We start from the raw sequence: 10,000 nt of genomic DNA, 5'->3' as shown, positions 1-10,000 counted from the left end.
CTTGTGGCGAAGTAAACAAAAGATTTATGCAGAAGTCACATTTTACAAGAACGTAAGGGGCATGTATGTTCTAAGTTAACCCTGAAGTCCTACAGAACTTAGTAGAATCTTGTTGGATTTAATACAATATACTGCATACCAGTACCCTCCTGACTTCCTTCACAGCTCTTCATTCATATTTCCTTTGCCAGTGTCTAGAAAATTGAGGAGGTTAGGAAGAGGCAGAGTTTTAAAATGTCCTGTAAAGGATCATACTACACACATTATAAGCAACAACCCCACCAATTTAGCATCCAGTTTTTATCCCAGTTTGTTTCATTTCACCTCCTGCTCCCTTCCTTCCCTGCCACAACATTTCATAACCTACAACAACAATAATGTTACATCTGGACTACCACTTTAAGCTCATTCCTGTTGTAAAAATGTGACTTTGACACATGATAAAGAGTTTAATAATTTTTATTATTGTTATTATTATTATTATTATCATTATTATTATTATTATTATTATAGTTTCACACCTATGTGCTACCAACCCCTGCACCTCACGCCCAACCAATCCATGCCTCAATTATGCAAGAGATTCCAAATGCTTTGACTAAGGAAGATGAACCACTTTATGTTTTGAAGACAATTTTTGGTTACGAGTCCTTTCGTGAAGGCCAACTGGAAGCGATCCAAGCCATAGTTGGTGGCAAGGACTGTGTGATACTGATGCCCACTGGTGGAGGGAAAAGTTTGATATTTGCAGTTGCAGCCATTGTAAAGCAAGGATTGACTGTTGTGATAGAACCTCTTAAATTTTTAATGGAAGAACAGGTTGCTATTTTACGAGAAAAAGGTGTGTCTGCCTTTTACTTCAACTCTTCTCTAACAGATACAGAAATGGATTTTGTCATTCATAGTCTTACAAGGTTTAGGTCCCAGTACGTCATGTTATTTACCAGTCCAGAATGCATTTTCAGTGAAAGACTGAAAAAAGTCTTGTCCAGTTGGAATGCCATTGGAAAACTGGGGCTAATTGCAGTAGATGAAGCTCACTGCATTGATTCCTGGGGAGTTGGATTCAGACCAGATTATACCAGACTTGGGGAACTAAAAAGCTACGGAACTGTCATAGCCGCATTTACTGGAACAGCAACACCTCACTCTTTACAAGTTCTTATTGACACCTTGAAACTGCAGGAATGTTCTGTCATCCAAACATCTTTTTTGCGAGATAACTTGTTTATTGAAGTGTTGGACAAAAAAGACAATGCAAAACAACAATTGGCCACAATGATCCTGGAAAAATTCCAGAACAATTGTGGAATTGTCTATTGTGCCAGAAGGCAGGATGCTGTGGATGTGGCACATGAACTTAAAAAGTATGGTGTTAGCGTGACATATGTTCATGGTGCCTTGAGCGACATTGACCGCAAAAAAAATGAGGAACTGTGGAGTAATGACAACGCTAAGGTCATGTGTGCTACCAAGTGTTTTGGAATGGGAATAAACAAAGGAAATGTCCGATTTGTTATACATCTCACATTCCCAGAATCCCTTGAAGATTATTACCAGGAAATTGGTCGGGCTGGGAGAGATGGCTACCCTGCAACATGTATTACCCTGTTTAAATTTGAAAACCGGTCTTTTCATTTGCATAATATAAAAGAGATTGAAGATGAAGGAAACAAAAATCAAAGATACAATAAACTGAATGAATCAACTTATTTCTTCTATAATTCTACAGAGTGCAGGCACGTGCAGATTCTCTCATATTTTGGTGAAGGTGCTTCAAACCCATGTGAGACCACATGTGATGTTTGTACAAATGGACCACTAAGAGATCATGGCATTCAAAGTGATAAAACAGAACTAGCTAAAATTGTCATTCACTGTGTCATAGAAATGCAAATTGTTGGGAAAGTAAATGTGACTTTGCTCTCCCAAGTTTTGATGGGATCTGTGTCTGCAGAAATTTTAACCAGTGGACTGGATAAACTAAATGGCTATTGCAAGGCCAAGGAACTCTTGCCTGGGAGAAGTGAAAGGAAGTTGTTGGTAAAATTTATATACTACCTCATTCTTAAAGGCTTCTTGAAAGAAACAATTCGTGGAGCAAGTAATTGCAATGTTGCTTTGACTGTAGGGGATGTAAGCAACCTGCTTTCACGTTCAGTTAAGATTTATTAACATAGAGCCACCTCAGCAATGTGTGTAAGTGAGCCTAAAGGTAGCTCACTCAGATTTATATCCACAATGAAATGTTCCAGAAAATATCCATGCATTATACTTCTCCTTGGAAAGTTGTTTGGTTTGAACCCTCCACCCCTTCAGAAATTCCAGTTTAGCTTCCTACGTTTCCTTAACTTGTTGGCCTTTAAACGCCTCCCCCAACCCCACAGAATTTCTGTATATGAATATATCACGTAACATGTAAGCACTAAAAATACCGGTCCTTTTCCAGTTGATCCACATTTATTTTTTGACAAATATCTCATTGAGAATGCTGAAAGTAGCATAGACCCTATGCAAAAATGGCTGCCTTTAAATTATTCTTTTGTTCATATTCAAAATAGCCCAACTAACCTCGTTCGGGATAACAAATTCTTTAGAATTTCTGTCTCAAAAACGAGGTTAGTTGGGCTATTTTGAATATGAACAATATGAACAAGAGAATAATTTAAAGGCAGCCAATTTTGCATAAGGTCTATTTCTGACCTTCAAGATTAGACCCCAGACCCCCCTACAAGTTAGTGCCTCAGATGCTCACTTGTAAAGTGTCCCCCCCCAAATTCAAAAATGCACTCTGCCATCTCTGTAAACAGGTTCTTAATATAATTTTCTTTATTCGCCTGGCCTCAATTGTTGAAAGTTCAGGTACATTGTGCTATCCACCCTTTAAACAACTGGGGCCTGTTCTGTCACTTTAGATTTTAATTCCAAGAGAGAGTGAGGGTGTCCCATGCTGCCAAGAATAAGTTACCATCATAAGAAATGACAGTGTTTATTCCAGAAATCAGCTAAAGAAGGCCCAGTGGCCCACTCTGACCTTTTCAAACTTGTTTGGCAAGATGTTTGGATCTAATAAATCTTTCCTTTGTAGGTTTTTCTTTAGGGGAGTGGGTGGGGGGACAGAAATGTAACGGTGATCAACTTGGTTTGGGTTTTCCAACACTCAAAAACTATCATGACTGGGTGCCTGTTCACAAATACAGTCAAATCAGACACCAGTTGCTTGTATCCTGCTAGTAATGTGCTTTACATGAAAGTACTAAAAATTCCTTGCTACTAAAGTTACTTTGTCAGAAGATCAAAGTGTAAATCTGGGAAGGCTTCATACAGCTTATCTTTAAATTTATCTGCAACCTTTTTAGTACCCTTCTCATTGACATTCAAAAGGCACTTCTGCACTTTACCACCTGGTTTGCCACCACCATCAAGAGAATACACATCAGGGGGCTCATCTGATTGGTTTCCACTGAAGAATCCGTTTTTCAAGCAGAACCAGGTGCCCTTCAGTTGGTCTGGAAATGAATCTGGATGGAATGTCTTTGTGTTGTATGTTCATCAAAACCTTGTTTCGAGGAATACGCTTTTTTGACAGCTTTGAAAAGGTCAATGCTAGACATGACTCGCTCACACATCTTTACAGAGGTATGTCCTTCAGGAAGAAATTAAGTAAGATTAAGGTTTTCAAATATGGTATAGTGCAAATGCCTTTACCTGTAACTTCAGGGGACCATGGCCTTATTACAACATCATTAATACCATCACTTTATCCTCAAATGGTTTATGCAAGCTGTTAATTTGAGCATTCCATTAATAACAAAATTAGCTCTATTTATCAGTTTCACAACAGGAACACAATTGAATGAAAATTGTAATGGTTTTAAAAACCAAAGATTTACATATAATCATCATCAACATCATCATCATCAACAACAAGAACAAAATTTTACACACCCTTCAAGATATTTTAATAGGAAACCATAGGTTATTAACATGGAGCCGAAACCATTCATTCATCAATGAATAAATTAGGAAGAATCGAAGGACAGTACAATTAATAATCATTTTAAAGCAAAAGTGTATTGTTAAAGTTTTTCTAGCCTGATACATAGGTCTTGAGAGGTTGGACTATTTCTGCTTCTACAAAGGCGTCCAATTCAATTGCACTCCCTTTCTTTCCAGAGAGGTTTACAGCACAGTGCTTCTGAAGCAACCTACGAAATGCCAAAGGCCATTTTCCAAGAAAAAAAGTTTCTGTGAAATAATTCTTGAAATTCAAATGAGCATAGGTAGGCAATTGCAGAATATAGCAAACTTCTCTTGCTTCACCCAGCACATGTGATGTAGAGATGTCAAACAGTTCTAGGAGGGGCCCATAATACAGAAACATTCTTGAATAGTACCGAAAGCTAACACTTCTCTCACAACATTGCTCTAGCCACTGGATAAAGGCGTCATGTAAGACATCATTGTGGTTTCCATTTTTCTTGAGGCATCCTGCCCTAACTCTTGGACCTGGGTAATAATCACTTTTAGCAAATTCAATTACAGCTGCCAGTCCATATGACCAAGCACAGTCTTGCACAGCCTCTTTAATTCTGTCTTGATTGCCTGATTCAAACTTTTTTCTCTTGAAAACATCTGATATGATTTTTGGCCGCTTCATTACTTTGTTTGTGATGTAGTGATATCCTCCAGGCCCTTGTTCCTTGAAACAGGCTTCGCAAAAATATCCTTTGGTGTGCAGATCACCTGGGATTATCCCTGCCCATTTGTAGCCTGATGCTCTCCCCATCACTCCTCTGATTGTTTTACATGTCCCTTGATCACCTACTAACCCTGTCACAAATCCTGCAGATTCCCTGCCTACTGACTTCTGGGGTTCCATGAATTCACCACTTACAGTATCCCCTCTCTTGAAAGAATTATCATAAGATGAAATGTCATCATCCTCGCTGTCTGATGTTTGTGGGTTTAGTAGCTCATGTATTTCAGCCAACTGCATTTGCTCTGCAATTTTCAGTGGACATGGAATATTTGTAAACAATGGTCCCCTAACACTGGCCTGGTGTTCAACCAATAGTTTACAAAGTTGCACATTCTTTTTGACAACAGCGATTACAAGAGGTGTGGCACCACACATTTCCTTTACATTTGGGTTGCAGCCTGCTTGCATGAGACAACAAACAAAGTCATAGTTTCCTTGCTCCACAGCCAGATGTAACAAAGACCGGCCTAGATGGTCTCTAACATCCAGATTGACATTCAGTAGGTCTTGGATGACGCGTCGAACTGGATCATTTTGTTGAGCAGACCACAGTTTATCTGCTATGTTGTTGTACAGCTCAATGAAAGCTCTGTCGTTTCTTGCAAAACGACTGTTAGCTTGATGAATTGTAGTTCCATTTTCATCGTCAGAATCACTTTCTTCCACCCCATCGTTTCCATCATCATCATCATCTGTTGATTCATGTGACATGTCAAACTCTTTCCCAGTTGCTTCCAAAGTTTTTATTAAGTCAGCCATTTCATCCCTATGATCATATAGCATAGTTAAGAACTCCACATGCTCCCTTGCTTTTTTCAGACTGAAAGTCTTCCTCCCGTTGTCAAATGGCAGTGTTTCAAGTTTTTCTAGTTCAGTTGAAAGTCCAAACTCATCAGCAAATTGATCAAGGATTGCACTTGTACCAGTAAGGGTGGCATTATTCTCCAATGAAAGAGGCAATATGTGAACATCAGTCTTAACTGTTGACATACTTGTGTCGGTAATGCTTTCAATACTGGGAATGCTAATTTTAACATTCTGTTGGCTACTGTAATCAGCTTTAGCTAGCCATTGATTGCACTCTGCTTCAGACATGTCATGAATTGGCTTCTCATGTGTGGGAATCCTGTTTAATCCATTACTCAGCAAACTAAGAATAAACCTTTTACTAAACCTTTTCCATATGAGATCATGTTCATTGGAATTATCCAAAGTTATGTTGTTTTCATTCCACTCCAGTACATTGGCTTGGCTTTCACATGATGTCATAGGCTCAGTAAATAAATCTTCAATACCTCTGGTATCTGGAATGAGCAATCCTCTAACAGTGAAATTCCACATGTTTACCTTAGGCAACTTGAAAAGCCGATGATGCTTTTGATTTCCTCTGTGAATGTTTACATTGTCTAATAGCAATACAAGTGGTGTTTCAGGTGGTATTTTTGAATGAAGCTCTTGAAACTTCTTTTCCCTGTACTTGTCGAGAAAGGACATTAGAGTATCCCAGTGCATGGTTACACCAATTCTATTAAGCATGTTAATCATGCGTGCTCCTGCCCCATATGCAACCAGCATCAGAGTAAACACAAGAATGATGTGATTTCTACGGGGGCTGTTTCTTAGGCTCATCAAGAGACTCAGGGAATAAATGGCCCCTTTCTCTTTTCTAGAGTCATCAGAGGGGAAAAGAGTCTTAACAGTTTTCTGCTACATTCTTGACTAGTTTTTCAAACATCTCATCATTTATATCAAATACATTCTCCCCACTTCTCACACCAAAATTGACAGTTTTTGATAGCACCTCTACTTCAGCTGTAAGTTTGTTCTTCTTCTGCTGTGACAGTGACTCAGGATTGCCACTCATTAGAAATTGTAGTTCTCGCTCATAAAGCTTATCAAGTACTTGAGAGTAAGATGTCAACAGATCAGTTTCTCTTTTATACGCTTGCAATAGGGCTTGTACGGCATAGCTTTCACCAGCAGTTACTCTGGCAATAATGTCGTCAAGCAATTCATTACCTTTTCTCCTCGCATTAGCGATTAATCCTTGAACATGGCCAATTTCGCTTTCTTGGTTCAGTGATTTCTCTGCATCAGTGTTAAACGAAATTGCCTTTCTAATATTACCATACGTTCCTTTCCTTCTGTTTACGCATGCAGAAGGAAATGTCTTATTAACTGCACGTGTGGCAAGTCCTTTTTCACTGTCATTCAAGTTAAACACACTGAGAACCTCTTCCTGACCAACCTGCTTTCCAGGACTTTCAACGAAGTTCTCTTTCAAGGTAGACTGTAATCGCTCACTCCTCTCCTTCCCGAATCGTCCACTTAATGTACGTACTCTTTTGCTTGTCAGCTTTTCGAAGGCGTAAGTTGTCTACCTTTGTTGGCATGGCTGCTGCTTGCTTCATCAACATCTGAATAACAACCAATAAAGAACTCAGTGTCTCGAAGTTTCAAGTTCAGTCTCAAAACAAACAGTCAAAGAGAAATTTGTGACAATATTAAGCTTTATAACTTCAGTGCAAAGGGGAATGTTATTTGCACAGCTGGTAATGTGATGGAGACAATAAGAGAAATCAAAGAGCAAAGACAAAATGCTTCTCAACCTACCATCAATGGACATCTCGCGAAGAGATAAGTCAAGCTGATCCTCCATTGCTTTCGAAGGGCGCGAAGGAAAAGAATTTGAGCCCTCCCCCCGCGGGTATCAAAACTGGCTGTAAGAAATAACCTTTTTTTTCTATTTCAGTAAAATGAGCTTCTTTCAAAATATGAACGACTGCGAACTATTCGGAGAATAATAACGAAGGCTCTCGCCAAGTTTCAGGCTGAACAAATCGACGACGGATGAGAAAACGTTCCATGTACAAGAAAACAACAAAGATGTACAAGAAAACGACCGCAATCTGGCAGAGGTTCGCCCGCCCACTCGATCTCGTTTCTTGCGCTTACACTCACCTTGCACAGCGGACTCATTCTAACGCCTTACTGATCACAGCCGATCAAAGCCGATCACCTTACCGATAACCGAACCTCTGTGGAGGAGAGAGAGCCATGCTTGAAAGAATGGCAGCTGTGACAGTCCTGGTCATAATACAAAATATGGCACATATACCCTGATTTATCAGCAAAACAAAAAACAAAAAAGTTGATTTTCAGATTGTTCAAGTAACTGAAGTAAACACCACCAATGAAATGGAAACGGAAGAATTTAAGTGCCCCATAAGTAGTATATCATGCATGATTCGACCCCGCAAAGGAATTTGAGGAGCTGAGGAGCGTTGCCAAGGACGCGTTGAAATGGAGGTATCTGATTGGTTCGTGGTACAGGGGTAGGTTATTAGGATTATCAAAGCTCTAATACTTTAAATAATTATCCAGCTGGCTTCTGATTGGTCGAGAGGAAATTTGATTGACAGACCGTGGGAATTGTTCAGAGGCGTGGTCATGAGCGTTCCGTTTTTGTAGACGTTTAAACGGACGAACCCGTTTTAGGCGTTTTTTAGGTCCAAGACCCCACTGGGACACTTCTCCCCAATAAGGAAGAAAAGATCCCAGACCCCCTCGGATAAAAACACAAACACACAAGAAAATCCAACTAAAACAGGTTTTAATGACTGTTTACAAGATCTCTACAAGAAGATGGTGCCCCGCACATGCACCCCGTAACAAATATTTACTATATATACAAGACATGGAGTAGAGTCTCCTTAAAGTCACCCCAGTTCAGTAGGGTCCCTACTCAGTCCAAACACAAAAGTTGGCGCCCCCCACACGCACCCCGCAACTTTCAAATATCCAAAGGTTGTGTCCTCACACTATCGTCCAGTACTTTTCGTTTGGGGTAAAAGTAAGAAAAGCCGTTACGCACTTGATTGTACATGTACATGGTATTGTTGACGGTGCGAAAGCCACGATTGACACCACTGCTTGGGCGCTGAGTGAGGAGGACGTCGAGATATTTGTCTTTGTCAATGGCATTCAAGCCTTTGCTCACCCCTTTGCAACTAAATTTGTCCTTTGCGCCAAAGCAGTAGTAGGTCTTATTGCAAAGTCCAATGAAGCCATCCCCTTGCCATTCCTCCTTGAAGAGTCCTGGCTTTCTTTTGTCGTAGGCACGATGTTCGGGTGTGTCCGTACGTGGAAACCAATTCCCTTTATCTGCCTCGAATGCCTCTCTCAGTTCAGGTTTCACCAGGCTTTCCACACTTTCCCCCGAAAGCGCCATGTAGGCACTGTCCGTGTCCATCTCGCAGAGTTGGAAATCACTGCGATCAAGATACTTGTCGACGCAATCATAGTAGAACTCCAACATGCGCCTCTTAGCGTTCTGGTACACGAAAAAGCCAATGGTCGAAGGAAGATTGAGTTTGATGGTCTTTTTACACGACTCCACTTCGTACGTGTTAGCATCAATGGACACGAGTCCGCGAAAGTAAGATTCGTTCACCAGTTGAGAGGCTTTCATCTCGGAGCAATACTCGACGTTACGGTGCCCTTCTTGGTTGGTAATGGTCTTGCCGTAACTCGAGTTTCCCACCAATTTCATGGTGTCGGCGATGATGGCTTGGTCAGGATCACGATCCCCTGCCCGTCGCGCATCGGAGACAGCGTTTCCAAACGGTTCGAAACAACGTTTTGATGTGTACTCCACCACTTGATAGATCTTGGGGACTTCCAAACCGTGCGCCAAGTACCATTTGAGGAGCGGGATGGCTAGCATGATTTTGGTAGCGAAGAAACTCCCGATCAGACTACGTCGAGGCTTGGGCATGATGTTGTTGTCCTCTGCAAACGCCTTCATGAAGGGACCAATATCCCCACGGGAAATCTCTGTGTTCTTAAAAACGGGCGGCATTTCGCTGAAATGTGCCTTGAGAGGGTCTGGCACGCGAATGTCACACTCCACGATCCCGAACAACGAGTCGTTCTGGACTGCCTCCAAAATCTCGGCCTCCGTCAGGGTGAGCTTACGATCCAGAGGTCTACCAAACTGCGAGCGAAGAAACTCACGGATCTCTGGGTGGCTCCGTTTCATGCCCGCCCACTGACATCCCCACATCTCCACCAGATGTCTCTCTCCCAACCCCTTACGGAGGTAGGTCAAGGCCTCCGTCCTCTCACGCAATTCCACCATGGTCTTTCCATTCACCGCATTGGTTGTATCCCACTGACACTTGCAACCATGCCAATAACACCCGTGGTACTGAAACGCCGTAGCACTTGCTTGATCGT

General features: G+C 41.2%; 1 protein-coding gene and 1 pseudogene across 1 annotated transcript in view; one reads left to right on the top strand and one right to left on the bottom strand.

The window, feature by feature from the left end:
- LOC138043358 (ATP-dependent DNA helicase RecQ-like) overlaps positions 1-2,260 on the top strand; it is a 5,641-nt gene extending 3,381 nt beyond the window's left edge. Inside the window, exons 2-3 of the mRNA XM_068889591.1 lie at positions 1-52; positions 514-2,260. The exon at positions 1-52 is cut by the window's left edge and continues 197 nt beyond it. Coding sequence (XP_068745692.1) covers positions 1-52; positions 514-2,175 — 1,714 coding nt within the window. The 3' untranslated portion in view covers positions 2,176-2,260. The remainder of the gene's footprint in view (positions 53-513) is intronic.
- A 1,019-nt stretch (positions 2,261-3,279) lies between these two features.
- On the bottom strand, positions 3,280-4,660 carry LOC138040536 (uncharacterized; annotated as a pseudogene).
- Between the last annotated feature and the right edge of the window lie 5,340 nt (positions 4,661-10,000).

This window comes from Montipora capricornis, chromosome 3 (assembly GCF_036669925.1).
Source record: "Montipora capricornis isolate CH-2021 chromosome 3, ASM3666992v2, whole genome shotgun sequence".
NCBI lineage: Eukaryota > Metazoa > Cnidaria > Anthozoa > Scleractinia > Acroporidae > Montipora > Montipora capricornis.
Note: the sequence above shows the minus strand (reverse complement) of the source record. Positions and strands in the feature narration are given on the sequence as shown.